At 36.3% G+C, this 23,073-nt stretch overlaps 2 protein-coding genes across 7 annotated transcripts; both read left to right on the top strand.

The window, feature by feature from the left end:
* On the top strand, positions 1-14,222 carry LOC306876086 (thrombospondin-type laminin G domain and EAR repeat-containing protein-like; the record flags this gene model as incomplete). The annotated part of the gene is made up of 12 exons (XM_079427003.1): positions 1-82; positions 3,889-4,109; positions 4,247-4,473; positions 4,570-4,660; positions 4,927-5,083; positions 7,131-7,262; positions 7,360-7,592; positions 9,767-9,956; positions 10,502-10,734; positions 11,909-12,087; positions 12,167-12,268; positions 13,437-14,222. 12 exons carry the CDS (start codon positions 1-3, stop codon positions 13,588-13,590), a joined length of 2,001 nt encoding a protein of 666 aa, XP_079283129.1. The 3' UTR covers positions 13,591-14,222.
* Positions 14,223-14,860: 638 nt separating this feature from the next.
* On the top strand, positions 14,861-21,858 carry LOC306876121 (transformer-2 protein homolog beta-like). 6 transcript variants are annotated; one of them, XM_079427073.1, is made up of 10 exons: positions 14,868-14,983; positions 15,180-15,238; positions 16,085-16,430; positions 16,672-16,811; positions 17,146-17,311; positions 17,402-17,590; positions 18,168-18,283; positions 19,936-20,043; positions 21,219-21,292; positions 21,454-21,785. In XM_079427073.1, exons 3-10 carry the CDS (start codon positions 16,416-16,418, stop codon positions 21,462-21,464), a joined length of 819 nt encoding a protein of 272 aa, XP_079283199.1. In that variant the 5' UTR covers positions 14,868-14,983; positions 15,180-15,238; positions 16,085-16,415; the 3' UTR covers positions 21,465-21,785. The 6 variants fall into 6 exon arrangements, with proteins under 6 accessions (XP_079283196.1, XP_079283199.1, XP_079283198.1 ...); XM_079427070.1 differs by lacking the exon at positions 16,085-16,430 and having other exon boundaries at positions 14,861-14,983; XM_079427072.1 differs by lacking the exon at positions 16,085-16,430 and having other exon boundaries at positions 14,910-14,983; positions 19,936-20,034.
* Positions 21,859-23,073: the final 1,215 nt, after the last annotated feature.

The raw sequence follows: 23,073 nt of genomic DNA, 5'->3' as shown, positions 1-23,073 counted from the left end.
ATGTCGGAGCTGCTGCTGCTGGCCTGTGTGCTCCTCTCCTGGATCATCACCTGCCAGTCTGGACCATGGAGACCTTGCACAGGTCAGACCTACTTGCTGATTTAACATGCTTTCAACTATAAACAAACACATTTACAAGCATTTTATGGAAGAATAATCTGTGATAATCAGGTTTTTTTTAATTACATTTTATGTGGAAAACGTCTAGTCTTAGTCATAACTTATCCCTGTTGTTAAAGACAGTATTTGAGTCATGTTATCCTTTGTAATTATTGCAGATTTTCTATTGAATTGCCATTGGATTACGGGCTTTAGGTTCAGTAAACCATTTCGGAAAACTAAATAAAGGCAGATGGTCATGGGAGGAAAAAACAGCTCTTGTAATTCCAATCAGTTCTAACTGCCACGGTATACTCTACTGTCAGAAGTCTGTTTCTTTGGTTACTTGGTCAGGATAAGCCACTCTGAATATCTAGGTTCCCAGTGGGATGCAGGTGTAAAAGAAGACACGGATTAGATGTGGTTGCCAGGTACTGATGTAAAACACTCTGGTGTTGCACAGTGGTTTCATCTGAAAGACGTCATGCACCGCAGAATGACAATTAGGGGCCATTTCTAAACTATGTATATCACTGTTTGTAGCAACTGTTGCTTGACTGATCTAGCTAACAAACATTTGCTTGCATTCCCATTAAGTTATGAAAATGTTGTTTCTGAACAAAATGTCCAATTTTTTAAAACTAAACAAAAAAAAACTTGTTTATGCATTAATGTTAAGGAAACATTTAATTAATTTTTTTTGGAACATTATGGAAATGTTACTTTTGTAATGTTTTCTCTGAACATTCCGAAACATGTAGTTTTGTTTTAAAAAATGTTAGATAAATGTTGGACTAAAACGTTATATATTTTATATATAATCATGCCATGGACAATCTTTTGGGAGGATTATTAAAGATAAATCTGAACCGAAGTTGTTCTTAACTTTGAGAGAAACTTGCCAGAACATTAACCAAAGTTATCAGAACATTCCCTGTTAGCTGGACAAATGTCTTTAGCAAACTTCCCTTCTTAGTGCAGGACACAGTGTGGAAACAGGACATTATTGCTTTTATTATCATTCTTTGAAAACACGATATGGTCCCAGGACAGAGCAAGCACAAAATGGCCAGAACACCTGATATATTTGATAATATATCGGAGAGAATCCAGAATGCTGTGATAAAACATCAAACCAGAAGTTCATGGCATTTCTGCCTCTCTCATTTGTTATCTCATCACAACATTAAAATCATAAAGTGGCTCATAATGTAACAGGAATAGATTTAGTGTTCCTTCTGGGTATGCACTATACCTACAAACAAGCAGATGCATATCTATTAACAATATACTGAATAAAATAAAGAATAAAACATGGCAAGGCTTTAGTTTTCACACAAGATTTGCTTGAGTTTGTTAGAAATCAAACATGCTAAACAGCTTATGTTGATCAAATGTTCCTGTTTATTCTTAAACTTCTTCAAGCTGAGCGTATTGCAGAATTTAAATTAATATTCAGCCAATATGAGTTACAGTATGAGTCAGCAGCTCAAGACTGCGTCTGAAGTGTAATCTGTAGCAGCTAACATCACTGAGCTGTACGCTACATGTAAATATGAGATATTTTGAAAAGGACTGTTTGCTTTCCAAAATGCCTTTTGCTTTGCTGTCTTTGAAATATGATCCATAAAGTGTTCTTCACTCTAACCATTTCCCTCTTTGATTTACTGAAGTGAATCAAAACAAAACAAGAGCACTTGCCCTTTAAATCTTTCGTTTATATGCCTTAAATAATTTTAATCGATTAAACAGAGTTCACTAGTGTTCAAAAGTTTGGGTTGGTATTTATAATATTTTTGGAAGAAGTACATTTACAGCTGCATTTATTTGATTAAAATAGAGTAAAACAGAAATATTGTGGAATATTACTACAATTAAAAAAATATTATTATATATTATTGCTATATCATTAATATTACTATTTGAATATATTTTAAAATATAGTTTTAAAGCTGAATTTTCAGCAGATTTACTCCGTGTCACGTGATCCTTCAGAAATCATTTACATCTCACGAAACATTTCTTATTATCAATATTGAAAACATTTGTGTCACTTAATATTTTTGTGGAAATCATGCTACATTTCATTGATTCTTTGATGAGTAATTTCAAAAGAAAAGCATTTATAGAGTTCAGATGCAAAAGCCTTTAAGTGCAGTTTGAAATTTTCTTCTAAAATAAGCATTTTTCTCAAGCTCCTATGTTTACGTTAAGTAATTTCACTTTAAGTTCTTTTCATTGCCATTAAAGGGAAATAACTAAATGTAAACATAGGAGCTTGAGAAAAATGCTTATTTTAGAAGAAAATTTCAAACTGCACTTAGAGGCTTTTGCATCTGAACTCTTCATATATACAGTGCTGCTTGAAAGTTTGTGAATCCCTTGCAGAATCTGTGAAAATGTGAGTAATTTTAACAAAATGCATGTTATTTTTTATTAGGTACTACTGTCCTGAGTAAGATATTTTGCATAAAAGATGTTTACATTTAGTCCACAAGACAAAAATAAATTGCTGAAATTATTAAAATAACCCCATTCAAAAGTTTGTGTGTGGTTACCTGGATGATCCACAACTGTTTTTTGTTTTGTGATGGTTGTTCAAGAGTCTCTTGTTTGTTCTCAACAGTTAAACTGTAAAAAATGATACACTACATTTACTCAATAAAATTGTCAACAGATTACAAGCAATATTATTAATTCAATTCAACACATAAAAAGTCATTAGAATCAATCAAATGAGATGCTTACAAATTAACCATTCAAAATTCGTAAAATGTAAAGAAAAATATTGATTTCACTGGCCAAAAAACAAAACAAAACAAAAACTGAATACTATGCATGTCAGCCCAGTAGTTGGCCATCAAGAAACACTGTGCAAAAATGTAATATGCATGCACATGACATCACCTTTTTCACAAATTCATGTTTTTGTTGTTTACATGGAGATTATTCAGACATTGTGTTCAAAAGCTTGTGTTTTCAGGCAAAAAATGTTCAAACATTAACTGAAGCTCCTGAAGGAAACACGATGCATTAAGAGCTGGGGGGTGAAAACTTTCGAACAGGATGAAGATGTCCAAATTTTTCTTATTTTGTAGAAATATATATTTTTCCCATTTAGTACTGCCCTTTGGAAGCAACAGAAGATTGCATGCTTCAAATTAAGTAAATTTACCTTGATCTTCAAATTCAAAAAGTATTCACCCCCAGCTCTTAATGCATAGTGTTTACTTCAGGAGCATCAGTTAATGCTTGAACCTTTTTTAATAGTTGTGTTGTCCTCAGTGTGAAAAGATGGATCTCAAAATCATACAGTCACTGCTGGAAAGGGTTCAAATATGCAAAAGATGCTGGAAACCTGAAGATTCTGCAGGATATGGAGGATTTTTCTGAAGAACAGAGCTCAGTTTAACTGTTCAGAACAAACAAGAGACTCTTGAACAACCATCTCAAAACAAAAAACAGTCGTGGATCATCCAGGTAACCACACACAGTATTAAGAACCAAGGGTTCACAAACTTTTGAATGGGGTTATTTTAATAATTTCATCTTTTTTTTTTGTCTTGTGGACTAAATGTAAACATCTTTTATGTAAAATATCTTACTCAGTATGTATATTACTCTACAGTCTCTTTCTTCTCACATAATGAGGTAATATCAGCTTAAATCAATATGTGTATTTATTTATTAAATTGGTATTTTATTGCTGCTGAATATACATAATCCCATAAAGCAAACAGTATCACACATACAAAATGTTTGTTAAATTAATGTGAATTTCTTTTGCAGATCTGTTGCCTTTGGACCTCCTGTCCCGGGTGCTTCCTGTGTCCAGCGGGGCTCAGGATGGGATACGTATGGTCCAGTCCAGAGGTGCTCGTGGATTTCAGTTTTCTGGATCTCCACAGCTGCTCAGCTTCCCTGCCTCTCAGCTCTTCATTAATTGTAACTTCTTTCCCGCCGAGTTCTCCATCGTTGTCACATTGAAAATCCCACAAATGGCTCCCGAGGTGAGAACAAAAAAAGATAAGGATATTGTTGAGTTTAAGTTTGAAAACATCAAAGAACCATCAGAAGCCTTTTCCTCAGAATATGCTCTAGATTTCTGAATAGCGATAGTGATCGGTCTTAACTCTTTGATGTGCAGAAGAGTGAATACATCTTCACACTGTTGGAGGGAGATTCAGATGAGCTGCTCCTCGGCCTGCATCTGTCCCAAAACAAATTCCACTTTCTACAGAAGGGTCACAGTAGCAGGAAACACATCACTTTTAAGTCAGTAGGGCTGGATGATAACCGCTGGCACACTGTGGTCTTGGCAGTGACGGGACGCTACACAGCTCTCACTGTGGACTGTGGCACACCTCTAGAGCTGTAAGACTCTCTTTTGATCCAAAACGGGCGATCATGTATTGAACTATATCATTTTGTTGCATAAACTTATAAAATGTTCTGTTTTGTCTCAAACAGAGTGCTTGAAAGACCTTTCCCTGATGATCTTGATACAACTGACTCCACATTCTTCATTGCTAGCAGAAGAAGATGGAACGGCCTATTTTCTGTACAAATCTCATTTCAATTGAAAGAATAAAGAGTTTAATTTCTATTAAGGTTTATAGGGATTTTAAGATGTAGCCTAATCAGAATAATTTGAATAATTAAGTTACTTATTGAGTAACTAAAGTACTTTTGAATATTGATGATGTAATTAATAATAGTAATTAATTACTTTTTGAAAGTAACTTACCCAACACTGATTATAATTCACAATGCACTTGAAATGTAAATATATCAGTTCGTTCCACAATTTTATTTTATTTTTTTCAGGGTCTCTTACGGCAGCTAGTTTTGTTACCTGGTTCAGATGCTACCTCACAAATATGTCCCTCATCTGAGCCCCGGCTGTCTGCTCTCTCAGTTCCTCGGGCCCTCTTACACCTGCCAATCAAACCATCATCCACTGACCTTCCCCTCCACCCTTATGGTGAGACTACTAAAACATTAGCACTGGAATCATAGGCTGCATGTCTGTATGCATAGTTATCGCTAAAGGTACATATGTGGAGTATGTAGACTCACTATCACCTTGATAACACAATATCATGTATGATTTGCATTTGCATGCCACCTTAGCAAGTTTTAATTTTTCATTTTAACCAGTAAGAATCTAAATGTAAGCTAATCTTCAAAAGGTGCAGGTGATATAGATTGGTTTCTGTGTAGGTAATGTCCACTGAGGATATCTTTAAGTCTGCAGTAGTCCATCCTATAGGAATGCTGTGTGTTTTAGCTGTAAACACAGGTCTGTGATTGTATGGGGATGTGAGTAACTCTATCTCACAGGTCTGTTACTGATCCGCTGACACTGACTGACAGTCTTGTGCTTTGAGTTTCTCTGTGGCTCAGAAGAAGTGCTGGTGTTTGAAAGCAGGGCTCGCTGTTATGCTTTATACTGTGGGCCTGTTGAGAGACATAACACAGGGCAGTGAGAGGCCATGTTTGCTTTATTTCTCCTTATATAATGTAGGTAGACTTAGGCTGCAATATGCAGTAGGATTGGCATCATTGCAGATTTGTTTGATATTTTCAAATATGATTACATTCATATAGGTTTATGTGAGACACATTTCTCAATATTTGAGCAGTTAAAAAAAAAAAAAAAATCTTCACACAGATCTCTTTTCCAGCTTTCATTTTTGGCACAGCAGTTCATTTCACATTCAAAATACTCAAAAATTACAAAAAACTTCATAAATGTCTCAAATCACTGGCAAATACTGTCACCCAATAAACAAACATTTTCATTCATAAAGCAATGACCTAAAAAACACAAGAGGTAGCACTACACAATGTTTTCTTCTGTAAAACAAGAATGACACTTGTTACAATTTAATTTGCTTTAAATGTTCGCATTACTGTACAAAATGATTCACAAGTTGATGATAATGTAATTGAAAAAAACAACACCTGTGTAGGTGTTCAGATACGTCTAATTGTTCTGGTAATATTTAATGGAAAATATTTCAATAGATGTAGAAATGTCTTGTTCAGCTTAAATTTAAACAGTTTTGAAAGGAGTATGAAAATGTGCATATTGGCTTGTGGTGGTGATTGTGTTTTTGTGAGAAATGAATTCATGTAATTTGTAGTCACTGAATGCATTTTGTGGCAAAGCAGTGGAAAATAATCCAGAGTTTAGACTGCTGTTGTGTCCACAATGTGATGAGTTTTAAAAAAAAGTGACCAAGGTTTTGAAAATGAATCCCAGAGATTGTAAAAACTGCAAGTTTTCATAAGTTTCCAAAACGTTGCTGGCGACCATGTACATAAATGTGACCCTGGAACACAAAACCAGTCATAATGGTCAATTTTACGATTTATACGTCATTTGAAAGATGAATAAATGAGCTTTCCATTGATGCATGGATGTTTGTTATGATCGGACAATATTTGGCTGAGATACAGCTATTTGAAAATCTAGAATCTGAGGGTGCAAAAAATCTAAATATTGAGAAAATCACCTTTAAAGTTGTTCAAATTAAGTTCTTAGCAATGCATATTACTAATCAAAAATTAAGTTTTGATATATTTATGGTAGGAAATTTACTAAATATCTTCATGGAACGTGATCTTTACTTATATCCTAACGATTTTTGGCATAAAAAAAAAAAAACTATAATTTTGACCCATACAGTGTATTGTTGGCTATTGCTACAAATATATCCATGCTACTTATGACCGGTTTTGTGCTCCAGGGTCACATACTGTATGTCAGTACAGTACAGTACAGTCATTTCTAAATACTATTGTATTTACTATACACACTGAACTATAAAACATTAACTTTTTTCCTTTCAGATTTTTTCTTTTGATTATTAACTAAAAGGATATTTATTCTAGAAACTACATTAAACTGCAGTAAATAGTGAAACTAAGCATCTGACGATTCATCTGTGGAAGCTGTTCATATATGTTCATCAATATTGATGACATAATTTCTGAAACCGAACAACTCTGTTTATTGGACACAGAGGCAGAGGTTCGGGTGACTGCCGGTGTGATTCCTCCCTGTGGACACTCCGAGGAGGGACAGCTGTGGTTTAACACACTGAAGAGAGGACTGTTTCTCTGTGATGGGATTACATGGCTCAATATGCTGCAAGGTGATTTTGTATCCGTAATTTGCAACTGCAATTTGTATGAATGCAGCTTCTATTTATAACTGACATGGTATCTAACTATCACATTGCATCTCTGCAGTGAAAGAGAAGCTGGACTACGTGGAGGATCACCAGGATTTATTTACCAACTCTGAGACATTTGACATTGAGGTTTTCCACATCACTTCTGTAGGACTTTTCATGGCGACCGCCAACCGTGATTCCAACCTTGGATCAGGAATTTACAAATGGACAGATGGGAGGTTTGAACGATATCAAAACATCAGCACCTATGATGCACAAGCATGGCAATACTTCACAGTGGGCAAAAAGGTGTGTGTGGACTACCAGCAGAATGTGATATTGCTTTCATACAATAAACAAACAGTCAACGCTGAGTAGCTTATATTTTAGTAAACATATTGTTGGTTAATTTGTCTATTTTTGCACTGCCTACAAAAATAGTTTTCCACAAAGTCACAGCCTAGTAGTGGCATTCAGGATGAATTACAGGTTGGTTGGGTGAATGATTCAATGACTCACCCAGAAAGGCAATCTCTTTGTTTCGTTCCTAAATTAATCAGTTTGCTTCAACGAAGCAATTTGGTAAATGACTCTGTGATTCACTTTTAAAGGGGTCATATGATGTTGCTAAAAAGAACATTATTTTGTGTATTTGGTGTAATGCATTGTGCTTATGTTGTTTAAGGTTAAAAAACACATTATTTTCCACATACTGTACATTATTGTTGTTCCTCTATGCTCCACCTTTCTGAAACGCATCGATTTTTACAAAGCTCATCGTTCTGAGAAGCAAGGCGTGCTCTGATTGGCCAGCTATTCGGTGCGTTGTGATTGGCTGAATACCTCACGCGTGTGACGGAAATGTTATGCCCCCTTACCGTATTGTGATGCCGTGTCCCGGCGTGACGACACAAACACAATGAAACCCATTATAAATGAGGCATTTGTTGCATCCAGTGGAGACATTATTACTGATTATGATAACTTGTACTGTCAAACATTACCATGTCTGCATTTGTGATCAGAGAAACAACAAGCACTACTCTACACTGCTCAAAACTCGCGTTTGAATCGTCAGTAGCAGAAACATACTTACAGGCTGTGAGTCAGAAGCGCCAGACTGTCCTTGTAAAGTTGGAATTGCCCCACTTTATAGAAATAGGCTTTGTGCAAGCCAGCATTGTAGACTACTCTCCTGCCAGGTTCAGGAAATAGTCCTCCGTAAAATGCGCTTCATTTAGTCGTGTCCTCTTTTGGAAGCCCTAACAAAGTAGTTTCACTTTCACACCGAAACACAACGTCTCCAGGACATGGCGCCGGTGGCAGCAACAATACTACAGCGAGAATAGAAGTTACGCCTTCTTTCTTTGTGTATACATTTGGGCGGTGTTTTGCAAATCTTCCCACACCGTGACGTAGACACGTGGGGGCGTGTTTAAATGAGCCGATTTAGGGGGGCGTGGCAAAGTCAACTTTTATAAAGAATATCTCTTTGGTTTTGAGACTTTAGTCTTTGCAACTTCATCTTATCTATGCACAATCAGCTTGTAACACCCCAAAAAGACAGGAAAACTTGAAATCGCATTATATGACTCCTTTAAAGATTTTTTGCCATTTTTCATCTCTTACTGCCATATCTGTGTAACCTGCAGAAAGAATCGGTAAAAAAATCCACACCACTAAAACAAAGACTAACAGTATATCTGAAGCAAACATAGACAAGCGGAGTGATGCAAACAGAACAACTCTTAGTGCTGTTGGACTGATACATCAGCAATCTTGGAATGCTGCTAAGCCAATCAAATTTGAGGACCGAAACGAACGGTTGTGTAAATGAAAACCTGTGATATTGATAGAGCTGCCAAGCGGAACACTATCGGAAGAGTAAAGAACGTCTGTTTGCTCATCCCCAGCTGTTCTTTACACATTAGAGTGGTTTTTGATGTGGTTTTCCAGAGGGAGAAGGGGTGGAAACCTGGCTCTCAAGTTTTAATGTTGTAAATCACATGTGCATAATAACAGAAATTAATTTTGTCTGATGCTGTATCCAAAATTTACAGCAGACACCTCCTGCTTCCCTTCACCGTAACTTACTGCATAATTACAGCAGACTCTGTTAATACCTGCAGTGCAATTAGCCATATGTTTTTCTTCTTGGAAGTCTAAGATAAAATTATGATTCATGTTCAATTTAAAGTGAAATAGAGGGGGGAAGCCTTTGTAATTGCATCAGTGACCAGTTATTAAAAGATAAATCAATGCACCATTAAACTAAAGTTCAGAGCTAGCCAATTCATTAAAATATTCCCATCAGCACAGCTTTGAAATCTGTCCGAGATAATTACAAGCCTCTGAAGATGCAGAAAGCACCTAAAATTATGAAGTACACAACTCATTACAATTTAATTCTGTTTTTCATCACAGCACCCTTTAATTTACTGAAGCTGCTGACATGATTTCTTACAACCATTTTCCTGTCACAGAAGTTCCTGGTTGTTGCTAACTGCAGAAGTAAGGATGCAGGAGACCAGGAGCAGTCTGTGATATATAAGTGGAGCTCAAGGAAGCTGAAGTTTATTCGCTATCAGACTCTGAACACACACAGTGCTCGTGACTGGGAGGCTTTCAGCATTCAAGACGAAACTTTCCTCGCCGTGGCCAATCATAGGCAAGGTAATGTTTATTAGAACAGCTCGCTGCACGTCTGTCATCTCATGTGGCGTTGTTGTTGTCCGACAACTCGACAGGCTTTATCTGCTGAACAATAAGAGGAGGAAGTTCATTTATATGATTTCTAAAAGAAGATTAAACTTGAATTCCATACAAATCTCATACAAATCTATGGTCTTTGAGGCACACAATCTGAACAAAAGGCCATCAAGGAAATCTTTTTAAGGCTAAAAGGTCTCCTTGTTTATGTGGTTCACTTTGATTCTGCACTTGATGTCTATTCGCTTACGAGAGCACACTGTGCTCATCCGTTCGTGTGAAGTTCTTACGTGTGCCTCTGGCATTGATCAAAGCGGAAACACGGGCATAAAAGATACCTTTCATAGCTCTTCATAACCATACAGGCCCCATCTATACACCTGCATCTGCTGGAACCCATCCAAGCTGATCCATGTCAATCCATGCAGATTTCTGTGTTAAAATGTGGCTGAAAAACTAAGCTTTTATATATATATATATTTTTTTTTTGTTGTTGTTGTTGTCCACAGGGGAGAGAAACCATAATATTAACAGTGTAATCTACAAGTGGAACCCAGTTACTCAGTTTTTTGAGGTCAATCAGACGATCCCCACCACTGGTGCTTATGATTGGGAGTTTTTCACCATCGGCCCATATTACTTCCTTGCAGTCGCTAACACTTTCAATGGAAGATCTACAGTCATTGACTCTACCATCTATATCTGGCTGGGAGGGATGTTTCAGCCTTATCAGTTCATTACAGTGAGTGAAATTATCAGTAACACTTTATTTTAAGATGTCATAATACAGAGTAATTACCTATTTAAATACTTAGTAGTAGCCCTTGTACTTACATGATACAAAATGTTACCATGTAACTAAGTTATGGAACAGCCTGTACTTACAGTTTGTAATTATGTAGATGAAATAGGCAGCTACTGTTACACATATGTGATCCTGGAGCACAAAAGCAGTCTTAAGTCGCTGGGGTATATTTGTAGCAATAGACAAAAATACATTGCATGGGTCAAAATTATAAATTTTTCTTTTATGCCAAAAATCATTAGGATATTAAGTAAAGATCATGTTCCATGAATATATTTTGTACATTTCCTACCGTAAATATATCAAAACTTAATTTTTGATTAGTAATATGCATTGCTAAGAACTAGATTTGGACAATTTTAAAGGAGATTTTCTCAATGTTTTTTGCACCCTCAGATTCCAGATTTTCAAATAGTTGTATCTCAGCCAAATACTGTCCTAACAAACCATACATCAATGTAAAGCACATTTATTCAGCTTTCAGATGATGCATAAATCTCAATTTTGACAAATTGACCCTTATGACTGGTTTTGTGGTCCACGAGTCTGTTACTTGTGCACTTAAGTACAATATTGATACACTTTATTTTAAATAGCTTATGTCTGGTGTACTTACATTTATAATTACATTGTTTAAGTCAGCAACACATATGCAACAATCTTTTGGTTACACAAGTAGCTGTGTAACAGACTCGGTCTGTAACATATGTGCAACTGCCTATTTCATCTAAATAATTACAAACTGTAAGTACAGGCTGTTCCATAACTTAGTTACATGGTAAGTACATTTTGATTAATGTAAGTACAACAGCTACTACTAAGCACTTAATTAGGTAATTACGGATTATTATGGACAACTTAAAATAAAGTGTTACCAAATTATCTTCTCTCAGCATGGTCATCATCACAATGGAAGCACCAAGGGCACATGCCTGATCTGATCTGCAAATCAGTTTGGGGTTTTCGGTGTTTTTGCAATAACCTGTTATGCTCACCATTTTGGATCAGTAATACAGTATACATGATTTACAATATAAATGTGTTTACAGTCACTTGAGTAAGTACACCTGTCCAAGTAAAAGCATTCATTTCTTCCCTAAAAATCTTTCAGACCTTTGGGGCGATAGACTGGGAGATGTTCCAGATTGAAAACAGGGTCTTCTTGGCTGTGGCGAACAGCCAGATGCTCACGGAGGAGGGCACGATTCTGTACTCCATCAACTCCTCCATCTATGAGCTCAGCATGACATCTCAGACCTTCATCAAGTTTCAGGATATTGAAACGAGCAGGTAAATCGTGAACTGGTCTTCATTAGAAAACGCTTTCATGTATTTATTTAAGGACCCCTTTGTTGTCTGGGTCTTTCAGTGCTTTGGACTGGGAGTATTTTACTGTGGGAGATGACAAGTTCCTGGTGGTCGCCAACTCCTACGATGGAAACTCTTACTCTCTAAATAGTGTTATATACAGGTACGGCTCTCATATTGCACCAGGGTTATTGTAGTCATCTAAAACTAAAACCATAACATATTCTATTACTTGAAATAAAATAAACATTAACTGAAATATAATATAAAACAATTAACCTCATTTTATTTCAGCTATAACCAATTTAATTTTCTAATTTTTACGTTTAACTTTAAGTACTACAATAATATTGTACTAATATGCTGATTTATTATTAGAATTATCAATGTTGGCAACAGTTGAGCTGCCAAATATTTTTTTGGAAACTGCAATACTTTTTTCAGGATTCTTTGCTGAATAAAAAGTTAAAAAGAACAGCATTTATTCAAAATGTAAATATTTTCTAACAATATAAATCTTTGCTATCATTTCTTCAGTTCAGTTTAACACATCCTTGCTGAATAAAAGTGTTCATTTCTTTCAAAAAAAAGAAAGAATAAAAATTTACTGACCCTAAACTTTTGAAAGGTAGTGTATATTGTTAGAAAATATTTCTTTTTTAAATAAATGCTCTTCTTTTTAACTTTTTTATTCATCAAAGAATCCTGAAAAAAGTATCACAGGTTCCCAAAATATTAAGCAGCACAACAGTTTCCAGCACTGATAATAAATCATCATATTAGAATGATTTCTGAAGGATCATGTGACACTGAAGACTGGAGTAATGATGCTGAAAATTCAGCTTTTGCATCACAGGAATAAATTAGATTTTAATGTATATTAAAATAGAATAATATTATTTTACATCGTAATAATATTTCACAATATTAAAAATTTTTTCTTGTATTTTTGATCAAATAAATGCAGCCTTGATGAGCAAAATAATCTCAAAAACATTGAAAATCGTTCTGATCCCAAACTTTTGAACGGTAGTTGAAGTGTACCTATGATGAAAATTACAGGCCTCTCTCTCACAATTGGTGGCTGACTAATTACTTTTTTGCCCAACTGTATGTGTCAGCTCTCTGTCAGTCATGACAAAAGATGTAAAGACAAAGGTTTTTTGTAAACAGGCTTTCTAAATACAAGACAGTCCTGCACCTGACAATCTGACTGCAATTCCCTTTGATCCTGCTAGTAGCTCTGAAATGACACACTGTAACTTTAAGAGTAAATTGACAATCTGACAATGCCAAAGGTTTTAATAAGATTATAAATGGGTGTTTTGCAGGTGGCAGGGTTATGAGGGGTTTATCCCGGTGCACAGACTGAGCACCAATGGCTGCAGAGATTGGGAATATTTTAACACAACCGATGGCTCCTACCTCATCTACTCCAGTGCCAGAGCTGCTCTCTCTAAAGTCCTTAAACTAAGGACCATCTAGTGGCACTGGACATATGGACTGTACCTGCTGAACCAGCAACTCAAAGCACGAACACCAGTGAATCCCTAAATCAGATGCAAAACTTAAATCATGATGACACTTTAAAACATGCACTTAATGACATACCATACATAACATAACATTCAAAACAGTCCACTAACAATCACAAAACACACATTTCAGAAGATTATACCTGCACTTATTTGCACACAGATCATCAATATGCTTTGTTGATTATAATGTCATTATGTCCTGTGGTTATGCATCATTACTCTGCACATGAAGACAGTTAACAATTTATGGATGACTGGAAAAATAGTTTTATCAGCCAGAAAAGACACTGTATTTAACTGTACTGTAAGCTAACGATTTACATTTTTATTAGAAGGCCTTTAAATTGAAGTGTTCAGGTGTATGCAATACATATAATTAAATGCATTATTTATAATAGATAAATAAAAATAAAAATGGCAATGAGGATTTCAATAATGCACAGACTATTTTCTTTTTATATTATAACTATGACTTATTTTAGAACTTGATTGTGTTGTAAAACAATGTTTTGATTCTCTGTGTCAATTATTATATTGCAATATAAGTCATACTGATTACATTAAAGACTTTTCATTTTTATTTTAGTAAGTTTATTAACCTTTTGGGTTCGTCAAGAAATGCAGGCAATATTCATCCTGTCTTGGGAACAAAGGCTTAAAGGAAAATTATTGTCAAAATAATTATTTAGTGAACATGCACTGATGCATTTTTATTGAAGATTTATTGGATATTATAAAAAGTCACTCTTTAGAAGACGTTTAAATCTACAATATCATTAAAATTAATTATACAAAAATGCGATTTTGTATCTTAGGCGCCATCTACTGGAAACAATACAAATTGTGCAATATACAATATATTCCAAAATAATTATTTTCCACTTTAGTCAAGTCACCGTTATTTATATAAAGCTTTTACAGTGAAGATTGTGTCAAAGCAGCTTTACAGTAAGAAATTGTGTCGTGTTTTGTTTTTAATAATAATGTAGGCCTATTGCTATAAAAGCACAAATAATACGTATATGTGAATATGGTTATGTAGAATGATAATAACAAAAGAAAATGCTTTGTTTATATTTTAGTGTTATCCACATCTGTCCCACCACTGCTTTCATATGATTTCTATTGTAGTGAACGTGGGAAGAATTACTATCATCGCCGTCCAATCAATGTCTTGCACAGACGGCCTCTATTATAAATCGACCAATCAGGTCCTTGCTTACTGAGCAGTAAAGAATCTTTTCGAAGTAGGAACAGCCACTCCGTATATGATGCCAGTCGGATGGGATTTGTTCTGAGGTTTTTTAACCATTGCTCAGTGTAAAAAGAATTGAATAAAGGTCTGGTTGTGTAAAACACATGTTTATTATAGATGTATGTACAGGCTTTGACAGTATTTTCGACGCCCTCTTGCGGCCGTCGCTCTTGTGGGAGTGGAAACGCTGGTTTCTAAATAAAGCTTCTACGACCGAGAAAGGCATTCATTACCAGACGCTCGATCTGTTTGTGTTTCATAATCTGTCATTTCTCTTCCAGTGCAGCGTAATACATACTAAACAGCAATGAGTGACGCCGAGAAGGAATTCGTGGAGCGGGTATGTAGTATTTATTTGCACGGTTTCGTCTTTTTGCACGCGCCCTTTCATGTTTCTTCTAGAAATGTCCTCCATATTGAATGCTAGTCAGCAGGATTGAGTAAAATATGATTATTGATGTACAAATGCAGTGATGGACTCGGTGCTTTTTTCTTTTTAACATCTCTAAAATCTTAATAAAATGATAAAAGCACTACATGTAATATGGATTTGTGTCGAAATCCGAGTATCCAGTTAACGTACGTTAGCCAGCTTCAGTGCTAGCACACAGACAACGTGCTTCAGATCAGAAACCCCTTTATCTGCATATTTCTGCAGCTTTTTCTATAGTAAGCAACATGTTTTAACATTGCTGTCTTTACTAAGTGGTGTTTTCTCCTCGCATGTTTTATTAAATTGATATAACCTGTTTGCTAGTACATGAGAGAAGGTCATCCTGAGCCTTAAAGCTAATCTCGTGCACAAAATGCAAATTCGTTTCAAAATCACGTGCATTTTTAATAATATAACGACTTTAGTGTTTTGCTCGTATTATAACATAACAGTAGACTTGATATATAACGCATAGGCATATCAGAATTATCCTTTCAAATCCTTCAAGTTGACTTAAATTACTTTAAACATGTAATATTGCAAGTAAGTATTAGTTTGTAATTGCTTTTGCATGCATAAGGCTCAGGATGCACCTGTAAGTATCCTAATTGTTCCTCATGATGGTTATTAAAGCTCACTTTTCATTTCTGTTGGTTCATCTATAATGTTTTCCCCACACTAATAAAACAATAGGATTATTGGTTGTGATGTCCAGTGTTTACACATTCTTCATCCCTTTTTTTTTTTGTTAAGGTTAAGGTTGGAAGAAGAGAAATCTGGACGAAGTCAAATGTCAAGTTGTTAATGCGAATAATTTGAAGCTGAATTTTCAGTGCATGCTAATTTTCGGAGCAAAAGAAGTTCCCATATAGCATTTATGGGCAGTGAGAGAAATGGGGGAAGAGGAATGAAGTCAGAAATGAAATTGAAACTGAAGAAAGAAGAAAAGATGTGTTATGAAGTTAAGATCAGAAGTTATCTGGGATAAGATCGCAGCGCTAAGTAACTCTTAGTATGTTTGTCCCATGCGTGCATGCATAAATCTTCTGTTGTCCATTTATATTAGTTACTATTGTTCTGTAGCATGACAGATTTACAGGTACTTATTTATTTTCTTAAGTAATAATGCATTACATGTCAAAAAACTACAAATTCCTATGTTGTAAGTGCTTCAAAGTAAATGTACACTTAACACTAGTTCCTGCAGGGAAAAGGCCACTGCATATTATCCTAGTCTAGAATGGTCTCAAACTCAATTATATGCATACAGTAATTAGTTAAACATTCTCAGTTTGACCATGTTTTCTGGCTCTAACATGATTTGGATGTGGTTGGTTTAGGAGTCCCGTTCCACCTCTAGGAGCCCAAGTCCTAGAAGATCTGCTAAGTCTGCCAGTCGCTCGCCGGAGCGCTCACCTGCTCAGTCGAAAGAGGGGTCTCACCACTCCAAGTCCCGCTCTCACTCCAGGTCCAAGACTCGGTGAGTATTTTGAGGTCAAACAGTCTGCATGGGAAAGCAAGGGTCTTCATATTGTTCTTGATACTATTAATAAACTTTATTTGTATTGCACCTTCCATACAGGAATGAAGTTCAAAGTGGTTTACAATTAAAAAAGCACTACGATAAGCACCAAGTACTTTACAGGATAACAAGCAAAATTACAAACATTTGATGTTGGTAGCAACTTGATATAATGAAATTGAAGCCGGAGTCTAAGAAGTTGAAGACAGGACTTATCACTTGGTAACTTGATAGTCTCCCTGTCTGTTGCCTTTTACGGTGCTCTTTTTCATTTTACTCCATCCTTCTGCAGGTCCCGTTCCCATCGGAGTTCTCGCCGACATTACAGTCGTTCCCGTTCACGCTCTCATTCTCGCCGGAGACGTTCACGCAGCCGCTCATACAGCAGCGAATACCGCCGCCGCCACAGTCATAGTCATTCTCCTATGTCCGACCGTAGACGTCACGTTGGAGACCGGGTGAGACGATGAGTCTGTTCCATACATGATGTTCTATGCAGTGTTTTTGTAGCGCTAAATTATAATCGGTAAAGTTTTCTTCACCTTTAGACAAACCCAGACCCAAACAGTTGCCTGGGAGTGTTTGGCCTGAGCCTGTACACCACAGAGAGAGACCTGAGGGAGGTCTTCTCCAAGTTTGGCCCTCTGAGTGATGTCAGTATTGTGTATGACCAGCAGTCTCGACGCTCCAGGGGTTTTGCCTTTGTCTACTTCGAGAACCGAGAAGATTCAAAAGAGGTGAATTGTTCTAGCTGAATAGTAACGTGCAATTTAGCTGCAAAATCTAATTTGTTAATAAACTGCAGCTGTCATTTGTATGGATTTCCAACAAGCAAAATGTTGTTTTTGTTCATACAAGACATGAGAATGTTCTGTCTTTGCTGAAATAACTAATTGGCAATTTTACATAGTTTTTCCAATTGCTTGATTCAGAAGGTTAAAGGAATATTTCATCCAAAAATGTGAGTCCCGTATCCGTAATGTTGCTTTCTCCAGTAAAAAAAGCAGCTTTTGTGAACAACTAAATTTATCCAAACCTGTTCTGATAAACAGCATTTACATCTTGGATAGCTTAAAAATGAGTAAATGTTCTTAACTAATTTATTTTCAACTATTCCTTTTATTAGTCAATTGTACACTTCTGTGTATTGATTGTAGTATGCTGCATAATTGAAAACACTGGCTTGTCAGCAGCAAAGTTGCACATTCTCAAAAAATTGTCAGTCTAGAGCCTTGACCTGGGATTAATGGCCTTAAGCAGAGAGTATATTGTTGTGTGCTCAGTATGGGTTATTTTTGTCTGTTTTGGTTTTAGGCTAAGGAGCGAGCAAATGGTATGGAACTAGATGGCCGCAGAATCCGAGTTGACTACTCGATTACCAAGAGGCCACACACACCTACTCCAGGAATATATATGGGCAGACCAACATAGTGAGTCTGATTCCTTTGTCTGTTTAATCACACACTCAAATAACTCCTCTGAATGAAATGAGAAACGCTGAGAACCAGTAAATTTAGGTGGGTTGTAGTGCTAGTTTATAATGAACTCAAGAAAGCTTAGTCTAATTCAGCCTGTGGGTGGCACGCTAGTGTTGACTGACAGGCTCGCAGTACACACTATAGAGTTACTGTCTCCGAATGTTGATTTAGATTATTACAAGCTGTAGAGGAATATAAGTGAGGAAACCAATATCATGTCTCCTCTCAAAACAAACCTTAATCAAACACATTAAAACTATATAAAGGCTTTTCAGGTGAGCACATTTGAATTAAAAGATTAACACTTTTAAATTAATTTAACACGGGTTCACCCAATCTCATGTTAATCTTGAGTGCCTATAGAGTAGTACTGCATCCTTCATATCTCCAAAAAGTCTTTAGTTTTATCATATTTATAAAAGATACAGCTTTACGATTTTCTCCGAAAACAGCCGAGCTCCTGGAGGCGTGTTGTGGGCGGAGCTAAAGAGTGACGAGCACTTGAGCGCCGATCGGCAACAAAACACAGACATTTAATGCCGTTTCTCTTACCATCTGCCGTTCTGAATTATGACCAGGATGTTTTATAGCTTTTATATCAAATGATTGCAAATCCAGCTTCGAACTGGGCCTTGTTTATAAAACGTTCGTCAACAAACACACTTGAGAAACTCTGTTGCTGCCCTGGAAAAACAAACTGCATCCACTGTTCACTTAACGCTGGGTTCTTCTGGAAGCTGAACAAGGTTATCTTACAACCAAAAACACACTTCTTTAGAGACATTCTTCCAGAGCGAGTCCCGCGCAGTGCAGCCGAATGAAGCGCGTTGATTGGCTGCTCTTGCTCTCGCTCCGGTTGATGCAGGCGCGCTCTTCCATATAAAGAGTTCTACCCTTCATTACGTCAGGAAGAGCCACGATGGAAAGAACACTTTCTGAAACTTGTACGAACCCCGAAGGAAGATTTTTGGCACATAAATAGTCATATTTCCAAATCTTTTTTTTTGTAACTTTGGCCATGTTTAGCAGGAGAATCCAACTCTTTAACCGTGTAAACAACTCTGAATGCATGAAACCGCATCGTACCCCCCCTTTAAAACACTACTCCACATACATAGGAAAAACAGACATGCCAGCTAGTTACTGACCTGATGCAGAGACACACAGCTGAAGCTGACTGATATCGTCCAGGTCTGGAGCGAGATGGGGTAACGTGAACACAAGCGGGGCAATCTCAAAACTGCCTAAATGACTCTCAGTGCTGCAGCTGCACTTTTCACCACAGATTTACATTGTAAAATATGTGGGGCGCTGTTGAGTTCGGGAGGACACCGGCACGACTGCCCCACTCGTTTCATTTTACACGCCTGCCAAAGCTTGCGATGAATTTTAATATCCTGCTCACTTTGACTTAAAATTGTCAAGAAAATCCGAAAAATATTTGTTGCAGAATGCTGAACACATTTGCAGTTTATTTATTATGGCGGGGCTCTTCCCTTACAGACGAGCCATGCCTGCTGATAACTGCATATCTATATATGTGGTAAACGGTCTTGATCAGTGTTGTGTATTTCAGTGATCAATTGCATTTTTCTTGCATGCAGTGGCGGAGGCCCGAGTGTAAGCCGTCGCCGTGATTCCTATGAACGAGGCTATGAGCGTGGATATGATCGCTATGATGACCGTGACTACTACAACAGCAGGTCGTACAGGTGACTCTTCTACTGTTCAACAGTCTGTATGTGTTTGTAGACATCCTACAGGGCTCAACAATAAGGATTCGTCTCTACTGGGCCAGTGGATCAGATTTGTACTTGACCAGCTGATTTTGTTACTTATTTCACTACAAAATATTTGATGTTGTATATTGTTAAACGCACACTACCATGCTAAAAAAAAAAGTGTGCTTTTTTTTTTTTTTTTTTTTTTTTTTGGAAAGTAATACTTTTATTCAAACAAGGATTCTTTTGACTGATTAAAAGTGGTGTTACAGAAGATTTCTACTTTAAATAAATGCTGTTGTTTTGAACTGTTTATTAAAGAATCCTGAATTGTATATCACAGTTTCCACAAAAATATTAAGCAGCACAACTATTTTTATCTTTGATGATGGTAATAATAATGCAAAAAGTTTCTTGAGCACCATATCATCATATAATATATGATTATTTCTATAGGATCATGTGTCACTGGAGACTTGAGTAATGATGCTGAAAATTAAGCTTTCTCATTACAGGAATAAACTTAAGTGTATTTTAAATTGTAATGTTATTTGACTATTCAAATAAATGCATATTCAAATCATATTGATCAAATAAATGCAGCCTTGTGAGAATGAGTCTTCTAATATACATGTTTTTTACAAACGTGACAATTTAATTTTAAGGTTTTATTATCAGTAATATTTGGATGCTATGCAGCTATAAATTCATAAACCACTTTTGCTGGTAAAATATTTTTTATATTTTTTTTTAAATAAATATTTAATTGGTGACTGCTAAAGGAATACCACAAATCTTTTTTTTTTTTTTTTAATTGACCATGCTAATCTCTGTTAGAAATCTAAATAACCGTACAGTGATAACATTTTACATGAGCAGAAACAATATTCAGTAGATTTCAAAAAATAAAAAAATGTATGAGATCAATGACTGTTGCTTCAACTTGGCCTGAAACACTCAGGACATCAGCTTATCCTTACTGTTGAGCCCTGGTCCCACAGACTGCATACTACATCAGTTCACATTGCATATAGCAAGATATTTTATGTGTTATATGCCTTTTTAACTTTTTAAATGGCTTGCTATGCTACAGTTTTGAATGTCACTTCTTTGTTGCGATCTGTAGATGCTGGCGTTTCCTTTAAATCTCAGCTTTCTGTTCACAGGAGAAGATCCCCTTCTCCTTACTACGGCCGAGGACCTTACCGGTCAAGATCACGCTCTCGCTCCTACTCCCCTCGTAAGTACTGCACAAACGCTAACACAATAAACTTCACTCGTATTGTCGACCTGGCTTTGTTTCAAGAATGTTTAATCTCAACACCGTGTAAATGCTCTGGTAATTTGTGACAAATGGATGTAAAAAATAAAGTATTAAGTAAACCTTTATTTGTTTTACAGGTCATTACTGAAGTGAAGTTTGACTCGTCGCCATCCCTGAAGATGATGTTGTTGACGTAGATGTTTTTTCTGGTGGCATGAGTTTGGATGTACTTTAAACTCAGTCCCTTTGATTTCTTGCCTAAAGGTTTCCCGTCTTTGACTGATCTGGATATTTCAGTAGTTTGCATTTTTGTGCACAGTTGATTTTTTTTTTTTTTTTTTTTTTTTTTTAAGTTTCCGATCTGATGTGTTTATTTTATATGATAAAGTGTCCTGCTCACACCCCATGTTTTTATGCGTTTTAAGCTTGGCAGTGGTGTTGCAATAAACTGCTTTATACCTCCCACCTGATGTAAGCTTCTGCTTGAATAACTCAAACATTGAAATCTGTGTGTTTCAAACCTAAAGGATTGAAATCCTTGTAGTCTTCAGAATCAGAAGTGAGGTTACTCCACTGCAGATTTATGTAATGCATACAAACTTTCTCAAGACATTTGCCTTGAACTACTGTGAAATTAATAGGTTTATTGAATAGAAACATAGAACACCATTGTCTGAGCTCTGTTCCAATTTAAGCCTCATTACTTCAGAGAATATATTGTTAATATTAAGATCATCTAAAATACTTATCCAGTATGTGTAAAAATTGTAGTTTAAAGTACTGAGGGATTTAGCGTTAATTTGGACACGTGTGTGTGTGTGTGTGTGTGCTTTAGCTGACCAGTCTGGGATTCCCTGCTTTTACTGTACCTGGCTCTTGGAGGAGTTTTAATTGGCTTTCTGAAGTTCTGAAGTCAGCATCATTAATATAATAAAGGTGTTTTTAAGCAGCACAAACTGACGTTAACTGGTCCCAGTTTGGTCATAGATTGTGTTACGAGTAAAGATTAAGCTGTTGTAACACTTTTGCTACTCGGCACTGCTGCATTTGGAGACCTATAATGTACTGATTTGGAGCTCTGATAAATAACCCAGGAGAAAAGCCCAGAATATTGCAATACAGAGCAATCCTGTACTGATGTTTAGTCCTCTAAATACAGAAATCAGCAGAAGGGGGCAAACAACATTTCAGGTAAAAGACCTAATGTTAGAAGATTGACTTTCACCATACTATTGCAATGAATGAAATCATCAGGATATTCAATAATTTATTAATCTTGAATGCACACACACATATGCAATAAAGAATGATTTGAGATTTGAGTCCTCTTGGGAAGGCTCTTACCACAGTCTACATAAGTGGAACCAATGCATTATATTCATATATAACGTTCATGCTCCTCCCAAATCATAATTCCATAAGGTTTCTCCACATTCCTGTTTCTTTTCCATTGACATGGGCGTTCCCAGAGAAAGTCCCATTTTCCAGCTGCTATTGTCTTTGGAGTCTGTGCTTACAGTTTTACAGTCCCAATTATTAATCGTAGATTAAATATCGAATTAAACACGAAGACTGTAAACCAATCTAAAACAACGAGTTATTCTGACAAGGGACAGGAAAACGCCCATCAATCCACAACACCCTAAAGACGCCAATCAAGCTGTCAATCACACATGCAAATGAAAGCTGCTTCTGAAAGTGTTTTAAATACTCATGCATCCGTTTATTAACACAAGCTGTATGACCTGTCATTATAA

The sequence above is a fragment of the Barbus barbus genome (assembly GCF_936440315.1).
Source record: "Barbus barbus genome assembly, chromosome: 10".
NCBI lineage: Eukaryota > Metazoa > Chordata > Actinopteri > Cypriniformes > Cyprinidae > Barbus > Barbus barbus.
Note: the sequence above shows the minus strand (reverse complement) of the source record. Positions and strands in the feature narration are given on the sequence as shown.

Excerpts from the sequence above, each read along its gene's own strand:
- LOC306876121 (XM_079427070.1), top strand. The coding sequence starts at position 15,206 with ATGAGTGACGCCGAGAAGGAATTCGTGGAGCGG. Across the intron at positions 16,812-17,145 it reads CACTCCAGGTCCAAGACTCG|GTCCCGTTCCCATCGGAGTT; the intron begins GTGAGTATTTTG and ends ATCCTTCTGCAG. Across the intron at positions 18,284-19,935 it reads TATATGGGCAGACCAACATA|TGGCGGAGGCCCGAGTGTAA; the intron begins GTGAGTCTGATT and ends TCTTGCATGCAG.